This window comes from Pelobates fuscus, chromosome 2, assembly GCF_036172605.1.
Source record: "Pelobates fuscus isolate aPelFus1 chromosome 2, aPelFus1.pri, whole genome shotgun sequence".
In the NCBI taxonomy this organism is placed as follows: domain Eukaryota; kingdom Metazoa; phylum Chordata; class Amphibia; order Anura; family Pelobatidae; genus Pelobates; species Pelobates fuscus.
This window is the reverse complement of record NC_086318.1, coordinates 100,103,139-100,129,590: the sequence shown is the minus strand read 5'-3', so window position 1 is coordinate 100,129,590 and position 26,452 is coordinate 100,103,139. Positions and strand designations below refer to the sequence as shown.

Here is a 26,452-nt window from a genome sequence, read left to right as displayed (position 1 = left end):
CTGTATGAATTACTAGTCTGGGGGGGGGGGGGTGGGGAGATATATTGTTAATAGGCCAACTGTTCCTTTAAGAGGATTCCCCTTGTGTGGAAACCGAAGAGTGCTGGGAATTTGTTCATAATTTAATGTAACGGAGGGCTGGGAATTGGTTCCCTACAGTCTTTGTTGTATACAGGGAGTAGACGCAAACTATATACTTTTAAGAAATAGGAAACAGTCATAATACAGTTTACATACTGGGATTCACACATAGCTTATAGAGAATACCTGTTTAAACCTCCCGCGTTCGGCTACCGAACATGTGAGAGGGATTTAACATATAAATCAACTGCAGTCAGTTAGGGTAAACGAAAAGGCTGCATGAAAAAGCCGTTCGTATGTGTGTTCGGCTGTACAAACGTGTGAAACAGGCGAACGTAGGGTAAGTATGAGCGGTCGGTACATAGTAATTTAGACGAATGAGAAATTAAGGTGTGTGTGAACTCTGCATTTGACTGTTATACGTACGAACACAGAAGTACATGAAAGGTGTAAGGCATGAAACGGGTAAGTAATAAAGGGAGCCTATCCCCGCGGTTTTAGGCCCGAACGTGGGAAATAGCCGAACGCCATTTCCCACATTTGTGCTTACGTGTAGGTGCCGGTCTCATGACCGGAAGCCGGAACGCCGGAAAAACTAGTAACGAAGGCGGTTTAGAAGCCAGTGAAGGAGCCCAGAGGCCGGTGACAGGAGCTGGATTGGATACTCGAGGCAGGATTTTGTCGCCAACCTAGACCGGAAGTGCAGGTAACTAAGGAGACAAACGGCTTGCAAGACAAAGGTAAGTAGGGGGTTAGGGTTTATATAGGATTATTACTCCTCCAACAAATTCAGGCCAAATGGCCTTCCAACATACATACATATATATATATATATATATATATATATATATATATATATATATATATATATATATTCAGTTTATACTTCTAGCCAATAATTATGGTTAACTTATTACATACCTAATTGCATTACCCCAATTTATGTGAGGGCGATGGGATGTCATGCCTTTCCAGCAGCACAAAGTGTTTTGAAAAATCATGTAATTTTCAGATTTATCTCAGATGTAGCTAGCAAAATATAACCCTTAACTGACACTCACAGGCCTTGATCCATGGTCAGTTTGCTGAAATACTGCAGGTGTTAATTGCCTGTCACTGTAGGCTTATTTTCTAAAAAATGCAGATTTCAAGAAAATGTAGTACGTTTATAAATCCATTCGTAACACTTCCCAGCTGAGGACAGCCAGAAGGGTTTCCTGTATTATTCACTTTGAGCTGTAGTTCACAAGAGGCTGATCAGACGTGCAAGGAAGACAGTCTTATGGAGCTGGAATAAAGCAGAGTTTACTCCCTTCTTAATATTTTTATTCCGTAATGGCAGGGGCAGAAATCGTAACACAAGATGGATCTCTGCAATTAAATATTTATATATATATATATATATATATATATATATATATATATATATATATATATATATATATATATATATATATATATATATATATATACATACACACACACACACACACACACACACACACATACATACACATACATACACTACCGCTAGAGCCATGTCAGCAGTGTAATCGCATTTATATGCATGCATCATAATGTATTCCATTTTGTATTTCTGGATAGTGAATAAAAATAGATTTGCATGAAAAGAAAGAATGTGAAATTCTATTCCAGCAATAACAGTTATGTACGTGGATATGGTTTGGTACATCAGGGATTGAAGCCTAAAGAGTTTCATTAACTCTGACCTGATACTACTAAAAGATATAAAATCCATGCCCTGTTTTAAAATAGATAAAATGTTCCTTTCTGCCTTTACCTTTTGTCAAATGTAGTATCATGGGGCATTTGGAAGATTTAAACAGATGAACAGAGACCCCTGCTGGCTCGTACACATAAACCCATGCGTAAAAAACAAAAAAAAAACCAAGGCTTTTCTTATGGGATGTTATCTGTGATTAGATAAAAACTAAACAAAAAAAACACAACAATGTATAAGTAAATATTGAAATAAACCAAATACATTGTAATGGTAAAAGTCAGCAGATGTCATTATTTGGTAACATAACTCCTACAGTCAGTGTACAATAGTGGCTATGGTGGCAATATCTACTGAGGAAACACTTTCCTAAGTAGATAATTGATCTGTTCGCAATGGACTTTAAATGCACACGAGACTTACAACCAGAGCACGGACACTGGTGTCCATGTAATGCATATCTGACGTGGGTGGGACGCAAAAACAGAAGTGACGTGGTTGAAACGCACAAAAGTGCGCTTTGGAATGTACGACTGAAGGATTCACAACTGAGGGAAAAGATATACAAGAAGAAAACATTGGTAAACATTGAACACCCACTTAACCACCAATTAACATGGAGGACAATTCCTTTATAATGACACTTGGGGGAGGGAGGAATTCTTGTGTACCAATATTTTACTGCATTGTATTTGTTTTATGACTGGAGGTCATTTGAACGAAACGCGTAGGACCTGGGCTCTATGCTATATATTTTTATTCATATAATTGATTATTTTTTACGTTTGTTTTTGTTTTAATAAATAAGATTTTTTTAACCTACCTAAATTTCTGACCTTTCTCGGCTCCTGTATTGAGAACGCCAGTGACGGAGAGGAGGTCTACACCTTTAAGGTGATTTTAAAGTCTCCATCGTGTGAGTGTAACTTATTACAGGCGTGTCAATTGACTTTGTCTTACAATATTACACTAAGTTCCGATTTATATATGTTTTCTATATGTACAGCTGTATCCCTTTCTTTTTTGCACATACGTTTCTACTATTGTGGTAACCAGCTGGGAAGGCTACCAAGGGAAGCGGTTTGTTAAAAGCCAAGTTCAATTATCATTATTTTATTCATCGAACACTTGTGTTAATAAGGGTGATTGATTGCAGTTTTTGTCTAAATATCTGCATGCTGTACATTTCAATGTACATTTGCTGAAATACTTCTACAACAACATATGTGCAGGTATACTGAAAAAGAGAAAAAAAAAACAGACACAACATAGTGTTATAGTACAGGGACTGTTACTGGGAAACTTCAGGTGGATAGATTTCTGTCCTAGAATGAATGGTCCCTTAATTCAGCATATATTATGTTTTTAATGAAAGGCTTTGAGGCACCAACTGCGCTACCCATCACTAAATAGATCATGCAATATCTGTATTGATTATTTTGCTCACTGCAATCTTTTCTTATGGAGTTTCATTTATGTATGCTATAAACATATCAATATGTCTCTGCTAGTCTGAAGTCCAATAAAGAAGATTTTTTTTTCTCCATTTTTTAAAGGTTAGGTATTGGATGCCATTGATATTTAACCAGGACCGCTTCTTTGCCTTGCTGAAATTTGTCCAATGTGTAACTCATGACTTGTAGAAGATGAACATATCAGCATTTTACTATTTAATAACTTTTTCAATATAGCCGCAGACATTCAGAGTCGATTTCTCATTCATTTTTACTGTAGTTCTCGGAAGCCTGGTGTACAATACAATCCAGGGTTGGCAATCGATCAAGAAATATTTTTGTTTGCTTTCAGCTGGTATTGTGCGACAGTTATCAAATTGATCTCATTCAACTTCTGTGACTGCTTTACAGCCATGAGACTATGTTATGGTCATAAAATTTGACCTAGCTCAAGGACTACAAGGTAATATAGTGGTGCAGACCACAATAGGCTGATATTATAAGAATAGCAAAAAGAAGAAAACTCAATAACCTCACACGTTGAAGGTTGCAGATAGCCAAGTTCACTAATAACTTTAACAGGAGCCAGCTGCCTACTTAACCCATCATGTTCTATACAGACAAGAGAGAGAGTGTCTGTGTTTTCTCTAATGTTGTTGAAAACCGCTATTTCAGGTATTGTGCACACAGCTGGCCTATTAGTTTCATCAATGAACGGTGTATTTGTTTTGTTATATCATAGTTCCAGTGCTCAATCGCCTTGTACTTGGTCTAAATGATTAATGAGGAACCATTCGTTAACATTGGCTTCCACATGTTATCAAGTCAGGAGAGGTGTTTGTTCACATGCTACAGTACATATGTTAGAAAATATGATGATTCAGTTATGTGTCAATAACTCCTCTTTGACACGAGTGTGATCATGAAAGTTTATTGTTTAAGGCCCCTTTTCAACAATCTGATAATGGAAATACTGCTGATGCAGTAAGCATTGTAACCATGGGATTGTGATTACTTATTGGTAGCCATTAACATTTAAAAAAACAACAGTAATGAGAATACAGTTTCCCCCTCTGATTAATATATATATGCTAAATGGAAAAGTTATTCATTGGTGAAATGTCATTGATGTGTTCATATTTGGCCACCAGGTGGCTACAAATATACAGAGCTAAATTCTAAACTGTGAAATTATTTATTTATAAAATATTTTACCAGGAAAGATACATGGTTTCTCTCGTTTTCAAGTATCTCCTGGGTCCACAAAACATTACATTGATACATTATGGTACAATAAAATACAAAAACAATATTAATATACAATATATACAAAATTTAACATGGTTTAACCCCTTAAGGACCAAACTTCTGGAATACAATGGAATCATGACATGTCACACATGTCATGTGTCCTTAAGGGGTTAAAGGACTTTAGGCATGGGGAAGATTTTCAAATGCTTTTATATTACTTTTATTCTACATTCATGCTTGTTCGTAATAATGTTATGTACAACAGAATAACCATATTGATTAGAGTGCTGTGGAAATCAGGTGGAAAAATAAATGACTCCTAAACATGCAAGTACAACTTTGTTTCAACAAAGCCCTGGATCACAAGACTGTTCTGTAACATGTACTGAATATTTAATAAGGAAAGTAATCATATAACATAAATGTAGCCTCAGCAGGGAAACTTGTGGTTAAAGAACAGACAATTATACACTAGAAGCATGTTTGTGGCATGAAAACTGTTCAAGGATGAACTCAGACTACTAGACTGGTTGGGTTTATTACTGTAGTATATCAATTATAACAACATAATGTACTTATGATCAAGCAACTGGATACTTGTTTCATGACACTGAGCATGACTATAGAGCTAAGAATTGCCTCATCATCATTAAAAAGACTTGTCGTGATGACTCGGCTCCAAAGATACAAAGGATTCTGAGCCTGCTGCAGGCACCAGAGAGACCCTAAAGCGGTCTCCATACATACCCCTTGCTGACTGTGCCACGGGGGTCGTACCCAAACGTACAGGAATTGAGAATCCCACAAACATAGGTGCTAGATAGATGTATGACCAGGCTTTAGAGTGGCCAAACTTAACGTTAATACAGATTAAGACAGAGTCAGGTCCGGGATATAGAAATATGGATAAAACAGAACTACAAGCCGGGTGAGGCTACCAGAATTACCCAAAGTTGAAATACAAGCCAAGATCAACATCAAAATATAAAGAGACTTCCTGTAAGCACTAACGAGTATCAAGGCAAAAAAATGCATTTTGGCTGGCCGAATAGCAAGTATAAAGTATCCCCTGTTATCTCCCCCCCCCCCCCCCCCCCTAACTATAAGATAAGGCCAGGGACTAATGAAAGTATTTAGAAAATTGGGCAGACTAGATGGGCAGAATGGTTCTTATCTGCCGTCACATTCTATGTTTCTTTGTTAGGAAAACTTTCTAAATGTTTTATCTATATAAGTCATCATTAATGTCTATGGGAATTTTAGAAGAGAAATCATTTGGAAAGTTTTTCTAGCAGTTTTGAATAATTTGGAAAACGTATTAAAGTGAGGATATAGTTTTGTGTTAAGCATACATATTAGTTTATTAATAGAAAGCCCTTTCAGAAACCATTAAAGGACCACTATAGTGCCAGGAAAACATACTTGTTTTCCTGGCACTATAGTCAGTGGTGTATCCTGGTTTTGTGCTGCCCTAGGCAGGACAAAACTCAGGCGCCACGCTCCTCCACACCCCACACCCCCCGTGCCACCCACATCAAACCCTTCCCTCCGCCCCGCATTCTGAATACACACACACACTCACTGACAGAAACACACACACTCACTGACAGAAACACACACACTCACTGACAGAAACACACTCACGCACAGGCAGACACACACTCATGCACAGGCAGACACAGACACACGCACAGGCAGACACACGCACAGGCAGACACACGCACAGGCAGACACACGCACAGGCAGACACACGCACAGGCAGACACACGCACAGGCAGACACACGCACACTAACACACACACTCATACTAACACATTTTTTTTAACCCCCCTCCCCCAGCATCCTTACCTTTGGGAATGCTGGGGGGGGTTCTCGTTCTCCCTGGTGGTCCAGTGGCTGCTGGGCGGTCGGGCGGCGCTGGCGGGCGGCTGGCGAGGGAGTACTTCCCACCCACAGGGCACTATAGTCAGGGATGTTTTAGCCGCGAGGCAAACAAGGCATTTGCCTTGGGCGGCATTTTCCAGGGGGTGGCAAAAAACGCCGCCCCCAAATGCCCAGGGAAAATGCCTTGGGCTGCTGGGCGGTCGGGGGGTGCTGGCGGGCGGCTGGCGAGGGAGTACTTCCTCTGAGCACTCTGCTCAGCTCCCTTGCACGCCGCAGAGTGAGGCTGGGAGGCGGGGCCGGAATATGATATCTTCCGGCTCCCAGCCTCACTCTGCGGCGCGCGAGGGAGCTGAGCAAACAGCTCAGAGGAAGTGCTCCCTCGCCAGCACCCCCCGACCGCCCAGCAGCCCAAGGCATTTTCCCTGGGCATTTGGGGGCGGCGTTTTTTGCCACCCCCTGGAAAATGCCGCCCAAGGCAAATGCCTTGTTTGCCTCGCGGCTAAAACATCCCTGACTATAGTGCCCTGTGGGTGCCCCCACCCTCAGGGTCCCACTCCCGCCGGGCTGGATAGAGAGGAAGGAGTTAAACACGTACCTTTCTCCAGTGCCGGGCTCCCTCTGTGCTGGAGACTCTCCTCCTCCTTTCCCATCATCGGCTGAATGCGCATGCGCGGCAAGAGCCGCGCGCGCATTCAGCCAGTCTCATATGGACACTGGCGTCTTCTCACTGTGAAAATTACAGTGAGAAGCGCGGAAGTGCCTCTAGCGGCTGTCAATGAGACAGCCACTAGAGGCTGGATTAACCCTAAAGTAAACATAGCAGTTTCTCTAAAACTGCTATGTTTACAGCAAAAAGGGTTAATCCTAGGTGGACCTGGCATTAAGCTGAAGTAGTGTGGGTGCCTATAGTGGTCCTTTAACTTACAGTGCAAATTCTAGGTTTTGTATTGGCTCAAAAGTTGGACTATTGTCTCCATCTTAAGGGGCTAAGTAAAACAAGAAGAAAAAAAACGTAATCCAACTGATGTAGTCACATAAAAAAGTGAAGAAACAGTAAATGCTGCTAATGTTTTTAAACCATTACCATCTTAAAAAAACAAACAAACTGGTAATCCTTTAAAATAATGACATAATTACTGGCTGACAATGTAAATCAATGAATAGATGAAAGAGTCCATTACTAAGTCGCCTGAAGGGGAAACAAAGCTACAAGTGATTTAATTGAATAACAGAAATATGAACAGAATGTATAAACTGCAATGGTGAGAGTGTGGACTTTAAGGGTAATGGTAAAAGGCCTTTGGTTAACTTGCTTTTAAAACCCAATACCAAATTACTGACAAATCATACCTACAACCACCGCATAGTATTGAATTCTGCAACCATAAAGACTATGGCATTTTCAGTTATCCAAAATGATATTTGCATTATAAATCAACCCAAGACAATCTATTCCCAAAGCTATTTTGTTTTTTGGGGTATATTAGCTGGAACACATTCAGTGAAGCATGGTTTATAAACTGTCAAGGGTACTTTCTTTGGAGGCCATCTCCATTGTGTACGAGATGTCCATGTTGATGTTTACGATATACATTAGTGGCCATGAATTAGAGTGTGTGTGTTGTGAATGGACATGATAAAGATAAGGACGACAGAAATTGAGAATCATAAATTAGAAATGTATTGCTCATCTTTCCAGGTATCTCTCAGATGGCACTCTGAACAAGCTAGGCCACACAACATGTAGTATGTTTATGTCAGGTACATCTTTTTGTTGTACATGTTGAGCCATGTGTTAAATGAAAATGGAAGTTTAAACAGCAAATCCCATACTGTACAGACAAACTTTGCAATAACAAAAGACCTAGTTCACTGGAATGACACCCCAATGACACAGAATAGAGATAAGTTCCAAAACGAGTGGGATACAGTTGTATATCTACAAAAAATAAACAAACAGTGCAACACTGTATACAAAAAAATGAATAGACTGCTGTAATGATTGCACTCACAGACATAAGAGAAGCATGCGCATATCACAAATCCTCCCCTGTAATGGGTATGGGATCAGAAACTCCTGCGTGCTTTCCCTTATCACGAATAGGTACCACGGACAAGGTAAGTAGGTTGTATCAAAATAGATTTATTCAAAATAAAACAATTGATAAAATATCAGCGAATTAGGTCCTACGCCTTTTGTTCACCCATGCAAACTTCATCAGGGATCATAAATCAATAATAAAATCAGTAATAATAAATGCCAAAATTATAAACCTACCCATACCTCAGTGTACTCTACTTAAATAGACCGGGTCAGTCCCAATGATACACAGGTGATTTGGGGAACAACCCCCAAATATATCCAATGCGCTTTGCTTTTCCCTTCTAGACAGCAGTCTCCGTCCATTCCCTCAACCTTTCTAAAGAAAGGATAATTGTGTTCTAAAATAAACATAACTGCAAAGTTAAGTTGCAGTTAAGTTTATTTTAGTACAATATAAGAAAAAGGGTGCGCTGTGTCTTTAAGACAAAAAAGTGTGCAATATTTCTTTAAGGCGTATTTCAGTGCTTGTGGTAATTCACAATTTCTATATTGTGGGTGTAATATTATCTTATACACACGTGAAAATACACAAAAGTGCAAATGTGCAAATATCTCTGATATAACAGTGCTAGAGTGCAACACAAAATTCGGATAAATGGAGTGGATACAATACCCAGCTGTATATACCCTGGATTGGGTTACTCCAGATTACTTGTGCATATATATAAAAAGCAAAAAGAAAAATACATAGCGTGATACAGTATAATAAATTGGCATGTGGAGACAATATCTCTATAGGTACACTCACAAGTGGAGAGCAGATAAGTATTTTTCTTATTGCTTCTTGTAGTATTAAAGGGACTCTCCAGTGCCAGGAAAACTATCCGTTTTCCTGGCACTGCAGGTCCCCTCTCCCTCCCACCCCCCAATCGCCAGTTGCTGAAGGGATGAAAACCCCTTCAGTGACTTACCAGAGGCAGCAATATGTCCCACGTCGCTGCTTCTTCCTCCGCCGCTCCTCCTCTGTATTACGTCGGCCGGTGGGCGAGACTGATCTTAAGCATGCGCATTAGAGCTCCCCATAGGAAAGCATTGAAAATGCTTTTCAATACTTTCCTATAGGGAATTGAATGACGCTGGAGGTCCCCACACAGCGTGCTATGATGCAGGAAGTGCCCTCTAGAGGCTGACTAGAGGTGGAGTTAACCCTGCAATGTAATTATTGCAGTTTATAAAAAACTGCAATAATTACACTTGCAGGGTTAAGAGTAGTGGGAGTTGGCACCCAGACCACTATAATTGGCAGAAGTGGTCTGGGTGCCTGGAGTGTCCCTAAGTATGGATAATATATTTGATACAAATATGATATATTTCATTTTAAGCAGGTCTGAGTAATTAAGATATACAAACTTGGACTATCGCAATGGAACGCACGGAAGTGCGATTTGAACTGCAAACAGGAAATACACACCAGGATACTAGATGGAATGGCGAGCGGTTTAGATATAGAAGATCTCACACGCTGGAGAAAGGTTGAGGGAATAGACAGAGACTGCTGTCTGTCAAGGGAAAAGCAAAGAGCATTGGATACATTTGGGGGTTGTTGCCCAAATCACCTGTGTATAATTGGAACTGACCCTATTTAAGTAGAGTAAACTGGCTGATAATTTTGGCATTTATCATTACCGATTTTATTATTGATTTATGTTCTCTGAGGATATTCCCATGGGGGAACGAAACGTGTAGGACCTGATTCGCTGACATTTTATCAGTTGTTTTATTTTGAATAAATCTATTTTGATACAACCTACTTACTCGTGAGAAGGGAAAGCATGCAGGAGTTCCTGATCCCATTACAGGGGAGGATTTAAGATATGTGCATGCTTCTCTTATGTCTTTGAGTAAAATCATTACAGCAGTCTTAATTTTTATATACAGTGTTGCACTGTTTATGTTTTTTTTTTTTTTGTTTTTTTTTTTTAGGTATTCGACTGTATCCCACTTGTTTTTCAACGTATCTCTAACCCAGTGGTTTGCCTGCTTAGATGATGTCCCTTTTCTCAAACAAGAAAAAAGGAAAGGCAGCCTAGAAAAGTAGATATTAAAGGACCACTATAGGCACCCAGACCACTTCAGCTCAATGATGTGGTCTGGGTGCCAGGTCCATCTAGGGTTAACCCTGCAGCTGTAAACATAGCAGTTTCAGATAAATTGCTATGTTTCACTGAGGGTTAATCCAGCCTCTAGTTGCTGTCTCATTGAAAGCCGCTAGAGGCGCTTCCGCGCTTCTCACTGTGAAAATCACAGTGAGAAGACGCTTATGTCCATAGGAAAGCATTGAGAAATGCTTTCCTATGGACTAATTGAATGCGCGCGTGGCTCTTGCCGCGCATGCGCATTCGGCGGATAACATCAGAAGAGGGAGGAGAGTCCCCAGCGCCAAGGGAGTCCGGAACTGGAGAAAGGTAAGAGTTTAACCCTTCCTCCCCCTTCAGCCCGGTGGGAGGGGGGCCATGAAGGTGGGGGGGACCCAAAGACCCTATATAGAGCCAGGAAAATGAGTTTGTTTTCCTGTCGCTCTAGTGGTCCTTTAACATATAACCTTTATTAAATTTTGTAGGATAATAAAATTAGGGAATAATAATAATGAAAAGTACCAGAGTAATCAATAACACCCTAATCGGATGGATGTAAACCTATCCAGTCATAAATACATGTTTGGTATAATTCTAGTGGTGGTAGCAGAGAAAGCAAGGCTTGAAGATTATATATAAAACAAACAGTAAGTATTCTAATAAGGACACACAGTGTAATATTAGTATCAGTTTGTATCAGAACCAGATACAGAATTAGCATAGTAGAAAATAACAACAGCACGGAGAGGTAATGCAGTAGGAGTGCATTAGCCTCTACGAGTGTCCTTCAAGGACACCTATACTAGACTAAACATCTCGATCATGCTACAGTAATCTGGATTTTAAAAAAAATAAAAAAAATTCCCTGCTACAATACAAAAAGGAAGAAATGATAAAAAGAGGACAGTGTAAAACAGTGCAGTTTCTGAGATACGTCAATGTTTAGATTTGTCAGAAAGTCCAGGTCTAGCACTGGTCAGACAGACAGCCACTATAGTTGCTTCTTCCTTTGAGACCTACAATTTTTTTAAATTCTTCCAGTCTATTAGTCTTCCAGTATTACACACAGTATGATGCCACCAACTCAGATTTAATGCTTCTCCGTGAGAAGAATTGGAAGTACTACTGCAAATGCAGTGCAGGCAACATAGGTACACAATACTTCCTGTAAGAAGCCGTGGATTGGACCATAGATCATTAATTAGGTCATCATAGTGTGAGCTGGAGCAAAGAGTGTGTGTGGATTACATGCAAGTTTAGTTGTTTTCTGCAGTTTTGGTTTACATGACAAACGTACTCTAAATGAGAAACTAACACATCCCATGTACAATAAATATATTTATGTTTAATGTTAAACCATTAATGTAAAGATTAAATATATAGATTGGAAGCTTGAAAACAGCATAAAGAAGAATTAAAAAACAAACTAAAAAAAAACATACTTTATGTAAAAAATAAACAAATATATATATTTTGTTTGTCACCTCTCTGGTAATGAAGGTTTTATTTGGCACTGAATTTTTTATTTATTTTTTCCCTGGTTTTACAGATCAGCACTTTGAGCTGTTTGGGTTTACATGAATTTCACAGGGTCTAACAAGGAAACCCAACAGATATTGTGAAACCTTGTTTCTTTACCAGGAGGAGTTAAGATCATGAGTCAGGGGAAAAAGCAAACACTTTGCTGTCAGTTTTCTTTTGTGAGAATGTGAGCAGAGGGCAACATGGAGACAAGAAAATTAAGGGGAAATGTGGTTCTGGAATATGGGAAACAGTAATGGAAAGGGTAGAAGAACACTAAAATTGGTGCAGGTCTGAACAAAATAGGCTGAAAATGGTTTGAGGGACAAAAAGTCAATAGGTGAGGAATAGCTATGGGTATAGGACTAGTTAGACCAACAGGGAGAGATGATGGAGATAGAACAATGAGAGAGAGAGAGATGGCCATGGAAGTGCTGAGCTACATACCCCATGGTGTATGGGATATTATATAAAAGATATACCCAGCACCCATTCAAAACAGGCGCATCCAGATAGCATCCAGATAGACTTTGTGGTCTGGGCAGCAGGGCTCACTGCAAAAGTGACAACACTTGGGGATTTACAGAAACTATCTTCAAAAGTTATTAAGTTTTTGCACATTCTAATGTATGATATATATGCAGTAATTTCTTAAAATAAATCGCCTATAGTCTGGTAGGTCACTTTAATATTGTTGGTTGGGAATGGTTTAAATCAGAAGTCTTACTGCGGGATAACTATGGAGACATAAAGGTAAATTGATATGGACTGTTTCAGAAGGAGACAAAATTCTTGACCACATTAATTCTCATGCTAGATGTAACGCTTGGCCAAGATGAGAGATATAACATTTCTGCCTGTTAAAAAAAACAAACAAAAAAAAACCCGACATTCATAACAAAAAGCTGTCTCTCAGTCTGAGTCAAAAAAAAAGTGGTCCATTCAGACGTGTGATATGATTAACATATCTAAATAGAATACACTTCCGTTTTATGAACTGTAATTTTTAAACTACTTCAAAAGAACATTCCACACTCATGGTTCAAACTAAAAAAAATGCTAGAAAAAGAACAGCAAAACTACTGATCCTTCAAGGGTTAAAATATATAAAAAATAAAGTACTTTTTGGCCTTTTCCTCTTTCACAGATGTTATGGGAATATTTTAAAGGCAAATAGTATCTGCAAACACAAATCTTAAAGGACCACTATAGGCACCCAGACCACTTCAGCTTAATGAAGTGGTCTGGGTGCCAGGTCCAGCTAGGGTTAACCCTTTTTTCTATAAACATAGCAGTTTCAGAGAAACTGCTATGCTTATAAATGGGTAATCCAGCCTCTAGTGGCTGTCTCAATGACAGCCGCTAGAGAGCCAGCGTGCTTCTCACTGTGATTTTCACAGTGAGAAGAGGCCAGTGTCCATACAATTTACAATGCTTTCCTATGAGACTGGCTGAATGCGCGCGCAGCTCTTGCCGCGCATGCGCATTCAGCTGAAGAGGAGGAGAGGAGGCTGAGAGGAGGAGGAGAGCTCCCTGCCCGGCGCTGAAAAAAGAGGTAAGTTTAACCCCTTCCTCTCCATCCAGCCCGGCGGGAGGAGGTCCCTGAGGGTGGGGGCACCCTCAGGGCACTATAGTGCCAGAAAATCGAGTATGTTTTCCTGGCACTATAGTGGTCCTTTAAAGGGGACACTTTAGTCACCAGACCAACTACAACTTCAGGCATTTTCATGTAAATACTGCCTTTTCAGAGAAAAGGCAGTGTTTACATTGCCCCTAGGGACACCTCCAAGTGACCACTCCTTAGATGGCCACTGGAGGGGCTTTCCAGGGCTGCACAGTAAGCAGCCATGCCGTTCAGCATCCCCACGCTCTGCATGGAGACGCTGAATTTTCCTCATAGAGATGCAGCCATTTTGATGATGTCACAAAGGGGGCGGAGCCAGTGCCGGCAGACCTCCGTGGGGGGAAGCGGGGTGGGGGGAAGCGGGGTGGGGGGGAGGGGGGGCAAGCCACCTAAATGGTGGGTTTAGCACTATAGGGTCAGGAATACATGTTTGTGTTCCTGACCCTATAGTGAATCTTTAAAGGATCTACTGAAATTCTTACAGGGACACTCCAACACCATAACCACTATAGTACTTAGTAGGTGTGGTATTAGTAACTTTCCTTGACATCCTACCTTTTATACCCTGACAACAATACTGTCGCATGGAGGATATACTTATTTACCTCAATTAGTCACAATAAGGTGCAAACCTAGATAGGCACTTCCCTTGAATGCCACAAACAATATCTATACAAAAATCAGGATGCACACCACAATTACCAATTAACTGCACATTTAGAACAATATATGCAGCATATACAAAAATAGGACAAAAAAAAGAGGAAGGCACACAGGGAGGTGCCGAAATGTTGGGAGCTGAGAGACTGGAGTCCTGTCTTGGAAGGCTATTGAAGTATATAAATACTGCTTTAGTGTACATTCTAGCTGTTTTTTTTATTCCCACTATCTCCAGACATCTTTTTTTGTATGTGTTGTATTTATTGTTCTAATAAAGTTTTGCAATTAATTGGTAATTGTGGTGTGCACACAATTCTTCCGCTTTACCACCAGTGCCTGTACTCCAAACCCCTAAGCATTAATGTCATGTCATATGAGGAAATCTAGCTTTCTCAATAAGTCGTCCAAGTACTTAGATAGTGTGGTTCATGCTATTTTAGTCAGAAATGCACTTTGCTCTCAGCTATGCAGACGAAGATGCTGTGTGCAGGGCTGCTTGTAAAGTCTGTTATCAGGCCAACAAAATGTCCTACAGCAGTCCTTCTCACCTCCATTGTGTACAGCTGTCTCATGCAGTAGTTATGGTTTAAATTTTGCAGCAGCACCAAATAATCTGAATTACAAAGCACTTCCTGCATGCAGGATCTCAGCCTGTCTGCAGCCCACATTGCCAAAAGGGTTGGGTGGAGGCATGCCAGTGAAGTAGTCAGCATTACTTGTGATACTAGCAAGTGTAAAAGAGGCTTGCCATCCCCAGGGCAGAACTTACATTCCATGTACCTTTTGGCACAGAATTCTAAGGTGCCATCACAAGAACTAGAAAAGGTGGCACAGTAAACAGACCCAGGAATCTCTAAGCAGAAAACATAGAATAATACAGAAACTGTTAACATCAAGATATGCAGGTACATATAAATCCATTGTCACATTCCACATACATATACAAACTGGATTGCAGGTTTAAATAAAACCAAATACCTAGATTCATTTGTGATGCACAGGTTTGTTTCTGTTAAATGTGTGTCCATTTGTGCATGTTTCACTGTGAATACATGTGTGTTTTTCTGTGTACATTATGTGAATGCATTTTATGGAGTCACAGGGTGGCATTCTCCATTTCCTCCCCATACTCTAAGATTCATATGTTTTTGCTGCAAGCAGGAATGGCCATCCAGTAGTGAGTTCAAGTGCAAATATGGGAATACTTGGCATATACAAGACCTATAAATAACCTGTTAGGTAGTTATCTATTCGGCTTACTACCAAAATTGGTTCCTAGCTATCAAGGCACACGTGTCGAAGTGAAATTCAGAAGGATATGATTTACGTTGCTGTAATACAACCTGCACCTTTTTTAAATGCAGCTGCCCTTCCTCCATTTCTTTGGACATATGTGTATTATGGGCCCTGTTTCATAGTATACATATTAAACATAGCACAGAATTAAACATTGCAGGTATGTGGTGTGACGGACCGCTGGCACTCCGACTGAGTACCTCCGCCAATCGATGCTCCTAGTGCTCACTGAGGACTCCAAGCACTCCAACCGACACCATCAGAACTGCAGACCCCACTTCCAGCGATGCAGCTGCGCCGGGGTCTCGCCATCTCCACCCACCCTGGATTCACGACCAGGATCCAGCTCCTAGTGCGTGAACCTCTCCTAAATACAGAGAGCGTAGCAGGAACAAATCAAGATATTGCGAGAGCTTACTCTGGGGAGTAAGTGATTATAGCAATCCCCAGAGTGTAGGTATCCCTTCCCCCAAACATGATCCAAGGTTTCAAGAAAGGTTCAAGATGATCTGATCTTTAATGGCCACACGCTGGCTTTTATGCAAGTCCCCATGCAAGGGGACATCCCACAGGGTGGGACACGGTACAACCAATCACACACGTACATTACAGAAAACACTCCCAGCAATTATACACAAAATCCTCCCCATCTGCCTGTGATATAATTATGGTACACAATGGTTAACATAATTATCACTAGCAGGAAAAATACAGTTTTTATGCATGTACTATAACTTTAAAACCATACATCCAATCTTTATAAAAAAAAAAAAAAAAACATTCAGAACCAGCACACTTTAAATATAAACACTCTCAAAAATCATAAAAATCCCTCCAGTGGATACAAAGTTAGGTGGAAGTCCTTTATGACCGACCGCAAGCACATTTTCCTGCCCAAAACAGTTCCATAGATTTGGGCTGTGTGGTCGGTCTATTTCACACTGAAAAATGACTAAGTCCCATTCGAATGCACGAACGGGGCCGTTCGTGAATTTAGCTTAGTATAACAGTGAGTTCAAACTGCCGAACGGTACTTAGTCTCTGCAGCTGAAAACAGAGTGTAGGAGAAGCTAAGGGTCAGCGGTGTTCGGTGAAATGTGTAGCCGATTTCTGTTCCATGAATTTGGCTACATACACCGCTGACCTCGTTCGAATGAACAAAGATGGATGCCGCCACGTGTTGGTTTGCACGAACAGCGGCCACCCAGCGCTCGGCAATTAACCTGCAGTAACCTCACAGCCTGGGAGGTAAATTGCCTGCACACTTCCACTTCTGGGTGGTCCGCCTGTGTGGTACTTGGTTCAGTAAGCCCCATTTACTGAACCAAGTGGAAAATAGCAATGAACAAAATATTTAAACTAAGTCTGGGGACACTGTCTTAAAGGGGCATTGTCACACAAAGTCTCAATATGTCCCCAGACGGTTCTTAAAGGGCCAGCATGGTCCAATACAAGTCCATAAGCCACAATTCAGTTCTTAAAGGGCCAGAAGCACAATATAAATCCATTAGCCCAAATCTTGTATTTAAAGGGCCAAACCTCCCAGGGACCATAAGCACATGGCAAGAGGCTGGCAAGTATTCCTCTCCAGGCACAAGTGGCGAGGTTAATTTCGCCACATGTGGCTAACAGGAAACTCACAGAGGCCATCATTCGTTGAATCGCTTAGGCTACAAGCTAAGGTGGCTGTGAAAAACAGAATAGGCACTAGTGCTATAGACTGCAATAGATTACTTAAAATATAAAACGTATTAAAAAAACAGCAGCTTTAACACTCGTGTGTATAACCTTTCCCAAATACACCAATAAAACTCAAGATAACAACAAAAAAGTAGTGTAGCAATATTATAAAGTGCAGAAAATATCAACATAGCAGTGCCTTTAACAGATCAATGGATATTATCATCAAATCCAGGTAACCTAAATATATAAATAATATACCATAGTGCAAACTTATTAAAAATTGGAAGGTATAAACCAATACAAATAGAATACTCACAAGCATAGAACTAAAAAACAAAGCTCTGGTTAGAATAGCAGTTGGGTCCGTTAAGACGATCCACCCCTGGTGAATGAAGTTATCTTGCATACCCAATCCTAATAGAAGTCTATAAGAGACGGGTACATGGAGTAGCACAATACTGTACTTCTTAGGTAAAAGATATAAGCCAAGTTTATACTCACAAATCTGGAGCCTGAGTTAGGCTCTATTTCAGCATGTTGTGTAGTTTGGGAATACGCTCCCTTTCTTTAAATTGGCAGGATACCGGAAACCAAAATGTATATAAAATTATTTATTAAATTTAACATAAAAATATAATAAAAATAAAACAAAAGGAACATCCACTATAAATACTGAAGTCCTTCTGTCAGTCCCCACAACGCGTTGCACCACCACATAGTAGCTTCTTCAGCCGGGTAGAAATTGATCAATGTATACGCCATGGAGACTTTTCTCTATGTTATTTAAAAAATTGTATCTAAATTTAAAATGTCTTGAAGGAATAGTCCAAACACCATAACCACCACAGCACACTGTAGTGGTTATGGTGCCAGGACTGCCCTGGTGTCCTCCCAGTGTAAATTGTCATAGTGTTTTAGAACAATTTTCAACCTAACTGGGTACCACTGGGCACCTGCACCTAACCCCTATGTTTCCAGGTACTCCTCCTAGGTCGTGATAAAGCTCTATGAAGATGCACTTACAAAACAGTGGAAGTGTGGGGAATTACTATCTGTTGTGTATGAGTGTTGTGTCTAAGTGTGGTAGCGGTGTGTGATTGGTATGTTTTGATTGTATATGAGGTGGCAGTGCATGATTTGTGGAGATGAATATGTGAGTAGTGAAGTGTGTGGATAGCTGTGACTGTGTGGCATTGTGGGTGTAGCTATGAGTGAGGCGTTATGATCTGGAGGTAACAGAAGTGATGTGTGTTGCTGTGTGTGGCCACGTGCACATTAAAACAGTTTTAAAAACCATATTATTTAGCCCTTTCTTACCTTTGGCTTGGGGGGGGGGGGGGGGAGGACGGGGTCAATGATATGGATTCCCTGGAGAACCCTGCATCCTGGTGGCTGAGTGTGGCTGTGATCATGGCCTTTCTCCCTGGTGGCCCAGAGGGGCTGTGATCATGGCCCTGTTCCCTAATGGCCCAGTGGGTTTTCTAATGCAGCTCCCTAGCAGTCTGCACCTCTTTTTGGTGCAGATAATTGAAAACGCTCCTTTTGGACCAAGATAGTGGGGGAGCCAGTGATCTGCACCCAAATGAGGTGCAGACTGCAAGCCAGAGCCAGGCTGGAAATAAAAATAAAACTGTATGCTGTTGTACGTCTAATTATAAGTAAGTTATTTTGTTTATTATTAAATAATATGAGCATACTCTCCAGATGATATACTATAGAACCAGAATCTGACACCAGGGCAAGAAAGACTGGCAGACAGGCAGGGTTATTTAAAAAACTAAAAGTTTTTGCAAATGAAAAATCTGAATTGCAAAATTTACACAATAATAGCCATACAAATACAAGGACACACACAGTGAGCCATGCACATTCACTGACACACACAGTGACCTATACAAACATACTGACACACACACACATACACTACACTGTCATTAGGCTATCCCTTACCAAATGCTGGCTGATTTCCAGGCACATGTCTGTTGATATACAAATATATAATTATAGGAAAAGCTTAAATGAAAGTGGGTGAGAAGTAATGTGGTATAAAAAGTACTGGGTGCTCTTTAAGGGATAAATCCGTTCCCACACAGGAGTTTTCATTTCTCCTACTCTTGGTCAGTATACCTTTTAATGGGTGTTTGCATTTAGCACTTTATTATTATTGTACTATTAATTGGATATGCACTACTATATGCACCATTTGTCAATACATTTTTATGTACTTTCAATGCATTAATAAATGCTTTTTTTATGTGCAAACTTTGACATGTCTGTTGATGCCCGACCTCCATGTCCGCTGGGATACTACTCTAAATTTCAGGAGGAGCGACTTGCTTCTGTCTCTCTTGACACCTCCCCACCACTCTTCCAGGGGAAGACAATATTTAGAAAATAAAAAAACATAGGCAGTGGCAGCTGAATGGGAAAGAGAGGATGCACAGGCACCCGTCAGGGAGATCTTCTGATCTGACTGTTGCTCCGGTTGTTGGCGCATTAGCAGAGAAACTGCTATGCTTACTTTAGGGTTAATCCAGCCTCTAGTGCAGGGGTAGGCAACCTTTTAGCAGCACTGTGCCGATATAGGATTGTGATATTTTTTTAAATTCAGGTCTGTATGCTGCCGTTTTCTGCTTGTGTTATTTATACTGTAATTGCTTTGTGCATATATGAGCTATTATAATGTATATGTTCAGGAGTAGTTTGTGGTATCGTGTATGATACATATGAATGTGGGCTGTGTATGGGGGCTGCTTGTGGAATTGTGTGTGTGGATGGATAAGTCACATTGTGTGCGTATGTGTGCGGAAATCATTACCCATCCTTCTCCTTGATTTCACCCATGCAGAATTTGCCAGAGTTAAGTATCACATGTTAAACGAACAACATTTTCTTTTCCATAACAATCTAATTTTCCAGAGTACTGCAGGAAATAAAAGCAGCCAGCTTAAAAGAATTGCTGGTAACATAGCGAACAGTCTTGTGGTTTACAATGAACCAAAAACCCTTTTATAGTGGTTTGCCATAATACACTGCATAGTATAAATCTGTTCTTATCAGCCTGTTGTGAACTGTCAAAGCTCAATGATATTCCTGACAGATATCATTAGATTTGTTTGAGGATGAGGTTGGGGAAATGGTGGGAATACAATAAAGTTGTTGTTTCTATGGCACTTGTATCAGTATATGTTTTGCCAGGAACCATTGCTCTGGCTATATGTACAGACCAAAGGCTTAATGGGTTTAGGCTTTTAAAGTTTTTAAACTTTTCATCTTAGAAGTAGATATTGCTAGCCGTAAACTCCCAATTATTAACTGGTGTTTTCTTTGCACAGACAGGTCTATTCTACTATTCTCAAACTTTAAACAGACACTTCAACCAATTGAAATGTTTTATGCTAAGCATTAATAATTAAAATAATACAATTTACTATGCTAACTATCAACAAACAATGGCACAGATCAGCATCAACTGATGGATAACTGATAGATCTTTGTCTTTAATAGTGAGAGATAAGCACAGTAGCCTAAAATATAACAGGTAGTGCATATATGTCAGCTAATTTAGCTCAAACAAGAAGACACCTGTGCACACCAAGTAGTGTAAGTGAGCAGACTTTGATTAGTAGTTAAAGTAATGTTTCAGCTCTAAAAACAAACCTTCATCAAGGGCAGTGAGCGCTGTCCAGCGCACTCCAGGAATGGAAAAAGTGAGTGACGTCATGCATAGAGCAGTTTTCACATTGAATTTATGGCAACTAAAGACAAAAAGATAATATGCCCGATTGAATAGCGCAAAAGTCATCCTTCAAGTAAACAGACAAATGGGGGTTACCTAAATATGTGATAGAGATAACCAAGCCTAATAAGTGGTTAGAAGCTATGAGCCCTGATAGCTGCAAGACTTTGGCAAGGAGTATGGATATATGACTTAATGGTCTAGTGGAGAATAGATTGTTTCTTTCAGCACTCTTTGGAACGAAGGCGCATCTATAATGCGTTTATTCCCCCACTTGAGATTCCCTATGGCAAAGCACTGGATTGGCTGAAATCATAAATTGAAATCATAAATTCTGATGATGTCAGCAAGGAGGCGGATCGAGAATAGACACACACAAAGCTGGAAATAAGGTAAGTTTATTTACCTTTTAGGGAGGTTAAGGGGGTAAGTCACCTAAATGGTGATTTTAACACTATGAGGCCAGGAATATGTTTGTGTTCCTGATCGAATAGTGTTCCTTTAAGAACTTGTTTGGAAGGTTGATTATCCATAATCAAGAATCAGTTGAATAATTGTACTGGTAATCCACGTGTACATGCACATGTGGTTTCCATATGCCAAGGAGCCTGAACTTGTTGCAATAGCCCCAATACTCAAAATCTCTGACTTTATTTTACAGATTAGTTATTCTAGACTGTCATTGTAGGAAACAGCCATAAAAGGTTTTATTTTATTTTATTATTTCTATTTCTTTTTAGGTTCAGTGAGTACTGAATTTCTAAGAGTTTTCAGCTACTGGACTGTTATCCTTTGTAGTTCAAGATACGGCTCTTCAAAGTTAGTGAATAAAGACACTTGTGTGAAGCAGGAGGAATCTAGTTTGTGGCACAAGGTATCCTTTTTCTGATAAGGTGGGCGAGAAGGTTGCTGATACACTGTAGTTATGCATTTTGTTATAGTATTGCAAAATGAGTAAAATGTAAATGGGTGCTCAAGTGAGCAGAATCTGCAAAAGCAGAACAAAAAATGGAAAGGGGAGGGAATGATTAACAAAATGAAAAAGGAGAGGAGTTGATGTGTTTGAATCTAGCTATAATAAGCACATCCGCCACTGCTTTACAATGGAGACTCTAGACCAGGGGTAGTTTGTAGTCACTGAAGAAAGAAAAAGGTCCAGGTACTCCAAGGCTTAGATCAGCATTTTATTGAACTACAGTGTCAAGCAGCAACGTTTCGACCCAAGGGTCTTTTTCAAGCTTTTTTAGCTTGAAAAAAGACCCTTGGGTCAAAAAGTTGCTGCTGGACACTGTAGTTCAATAAAATACTGATCTAAGCCTTGGAGTGCCTGGACCTTTTTCTTTCTTTAGTGACTACAAACTAAGTCTAGGGCCTTTGTGCTGGCCCCAGGCTTGGTTGCACCAATGCTTTATTTATGGATTGAGTGCAGTTCCATTTCTTGGTTTTTGGAACTCTAGACCAGGGGTAGGTAGCCTTCAGCACTCCAGATGTTGTTGACTACATCTCTCATAAAGCCACTATGCTAACAAAGCATCAGGGGCCACATTTGGAGTGCCAAAGGTTGCCTACCCCGGCTCTAGACAGCGCATTAAAGTTATCTGGGAGCTCGACTGCTGTGTATGAAATTACATTTTGTTGTAATGGATCTAGAGATTGGAGGGTCCTTGCTGAATAGTTAGGATGGTATTATAATGATGGCACTTTAATGCAAATTGTGGGTAGCTCACAATGCATATTGTGGGTATTACCACAATCCCACTAGTAGAGGTATTTATTTTTTTCCTATTTGCATATACAAAATATATTTAACAGCAGCCCTGAATACTACAAGATCCCCCTCCCTACCCATAACCCGCGACACATCACCCCTCGTTTCACCCCAGGCCACACCCCCCCCCCATCTCACTTACACACACCCTACGGGGAGCTGACACCCACACCACGTCACACCCAACCTACTTCACACAAGTTCACCAGCAGCACACAACCCAAAAGCTCACAACGACTACACCAACCCGCTAGATAAAGTGCCATAAAACAGAGAAAACCTGCGACCAAGCATCTGGGGACTACCAGAGACAGACTTACACCCACAACACTCGACACACACCCAGTCGGGCATAGGCCACCAAAACTCACATACAGCCACTGAACCCGACAAGAAAACCCTCACTGAGAGCCCACAAACTCGACCAGTATAGCCCACAGAACACAAGGCTCACTTACCCAGAATAAGGACTATCTAACCATACTGTCCACCCGACCCCACACACCATACCCTCGGCCCACCCCCACTCTCACTCTCTCCCCACAAACCCCGGAATGGGAACAGCACGAACCAAGATTAAGAAAAACCCTGATAACAAGGACGCTAGGGGTACCCTAGAGTTCAATTTACAACTCATCAATCATACAAACAGACAAGTCACTACTAGACAACACACACCAAGAACCTACCCACAACCAGAGCAACGGAGCGGACACGCTCCCCCACAAAAACACAGTGACCAAAAACGATAACAAACGATCAAGCAGACCGCAAATTCACAAGCTATTCAACTAAATGCTTCTTAATGTTAATGTCCACAATGCAACTCTGTATCAAATAACCGTGTTCCCAGACATTCCTTCCTTTCTGTACCCCCACTCTAATACCATAACTGTAACTCAAACTTCAGTCCATAACGAAGAATTTATAATACAAGGAAAAAGATCGAACATCGATGAGAAGATAGCAACGGTATACTGGCAATTGATATATGCTGTAACTAACAACGATTGACTAGCACGTATATTTGTGATGTTTGACAGCCATAACGGTACATATATATTCTGCTTGTCTGCCCCCTTGTCGCTGGCGGTCGGAGGCGGCAGAGCTGGGATCGGGGGGAAATGGAGGGGGAGGCAGAGGGGCTATAGTGCCAGGAATACAGCTTTGTATTAAAGGGGTTGTCCAAACACCAGGACCACTTATAGTATCCCTTTAAGTGGTCCTGGTGTTTGGACAATCCCTTTAATAACTGTACCTCGCAATTTGGCTAAACTTGCTCACAGAAGTGGAAGGCAACAAGCCTTCCTCCAATACTAAATTACTCGAACTGTCTAACATTTACACAGAAGAGGAAGTTTGCGGTCTAGCAATCTATAACAGCATTTCATAACTAACTCTAAAAGTGCTGTGACAATGAGCAACACTATGCAAATTAACTAACAAATAGAAGGTAAAAAAAAAAAAACTAGCACTTGATATAGTAATAGTAAATTATTAATATGGAGTAAATGATTCAAATAGTAAATGCAAACATGAACAATGTAAACACAATATTATTATGAGAATGACAAGAGTTCATTTTAAACAACAATATCATTAGTAGGAATCACAAGGTTTTTAATAAAGGCCGGTCATACCAAACTAAATTACTTTCTAAGAAGCTACAAAATTGATAAGTGGGATCGAAAACATAACATCTAAAGAATGGTTAGAAAAACTGCATTTGTTTTCTGTAGAAAAAAAGACGTCTCAAAGGGGATATGACAGCACTATACATATATACACAGGGTCAGTACAAACCACTAGGTACTAACTTGTTCACTAGCAGGAAAATACAATGGACAAGAGATCACCCATTGAGGCTGGAAGAAAGTAGTTTTCACTTACAACAGAGGAATGGTTCGTACAATAAGAACCATAAAATATGTGGAATTCTCTACCTAAAAAAGTTGTGTATCAAATTCTGTATAGATTTTTTTTGAAAGGATTGGATTTTTTTTTTTTTTTTTTTTTTTAGAAAACCAGAATATTTAAGGTTATAAATAGCATGCATTTAAACAGGTAACTGATTCGAGAAGAAATCTGACTTCTATTATGGAATCAAGAAAGATTATTTTTGCCTTATTATAGCATAATTAGAAATCTCTTCAAATGGGTATTTTTGCCTTATTTTGGATCAACAGCTTACCAAGGTGTGTTTTAAAAGTTGAACTCTATTGGCTTGAGTCTTTCTTCAACCTAGATAACTTTTAACTACGGTATATACATTATCCATAAATTTATACAGCGCCAACATATCCCACAGTGCTTTACAATTATACAACGGCATACATAGCAAGAAACAATCAACAGACAAAATAAAGCTGAAAGACACAAGACATAAAGAGGGCTCTGCTCAAGCAAGCTTGCAATCTAACCAAATTACCTGGAAAAGAATTACAATTGTATTTATATAGAATATAACTGGTAACTCACCCAATCACAATGCAAGAGATGGCTGTACCCAGAAAGGCAAACATTAAAATAGATCCCAAATTCCGGAAGAAATGTCTCTGTGCAGAATAAAGGTTACATATATTCAGACAGATAAAAAATATATACAAACAAGTTCAACATGTGATAAGTGTTAAAGTGACAATCTAAGAACTAAAACCACTACAACATTGCATGGCGGTAATCTTAAAAAGTATTTATAAATGGTTTGATGCTTTTCTTGGTGTATTGGGTGAGCACGGTATTCCTGCTCTGAGTTGATCTGACAAAGTGGAACTTTTTTTTAATTATGATTATTGCCATTTATATAGCGCCAACAGATTCTGTAGCGCTTTACAATATGAGAGGGGATTTAACTATAAATAGGACAATTACAAGAAAACTTACAGGAACGATAGGTTGGAGAGGACCCTGCTCAAACGAGCTTACATTCTATGTGTAAAACACAAAAGGACAGGAAATATCAAACAGGGTGGAAGTAAAGCAGAGCTGGAGGAGAGAGTAGATTGCTGCCCTTTAGGAGAGGGCAAGAGACAGGTATGTGAGGTAGAGGTTAGTCTGGGAGGCTTTAAGCTTTCCTAAAGAGATGGGTTTTAGGGCACTTATTAAAAGATGCAAGACTAGGGGAGAGTCTGATGGGGGTAGGCAGGCTATTCCATAGGAAGGGAGCCGCCCGCAAGAAGCCCTGCAAGCGTGAGTTGGCCGTACGGGTGCGAACAACGGACAGGAGGTGGTCACGGGCAGAGCGGAGAGACCGAGAAGGGACATACCTATGGATCTGTGAAGAGATATAAGAGGGGCTAGAGTTGTTCAGTGCTTTATAGGTGTGAATTAGTACCTTGAATTGACTCCTATAGCATACAGGAAGCCAATGTAAGGCCTGACAGAGGGGTGAGGTGTGAGAGAACCGACTAGAGAGGAAAATCAGGCTGGCAGCAGCGTTCATTATAGACTGTAGCGGTGCAGTACGTCTTTTGGGAAGACCAATCAGGAGAGGGTTACAATAATCCATGCGGGAAATTACTAGAGCATTTGCTGAGAGCCATCAGTTGACAGTCTCTGCTCATGAATTGTG

General features: G+C 40.3%; 1 protein-coding gene across 1 annotated transcript in view; it reads right to left on the bottom strand.

Annotated features, from left to right (window-relative positions):
* The window catches only part of SLC9A9 (solute carrier family 9 member A9), an 807,694-nt gene that overhangs the window by 755,821 nt on the left and 25,421 nt on the right, over positions 1-26,452 (bottom strand). Inside the window, exon 4 of the mRNA XM_063442493.1 lies at positions 25,360-25,436. Coding sequence (XP_063298563.1) covers positions 25,360-25,436 — 77 coding nt within the window. The remainder of the gene's footprint in view (positions 1-25,359; positions 25,437-26,452) is intronic.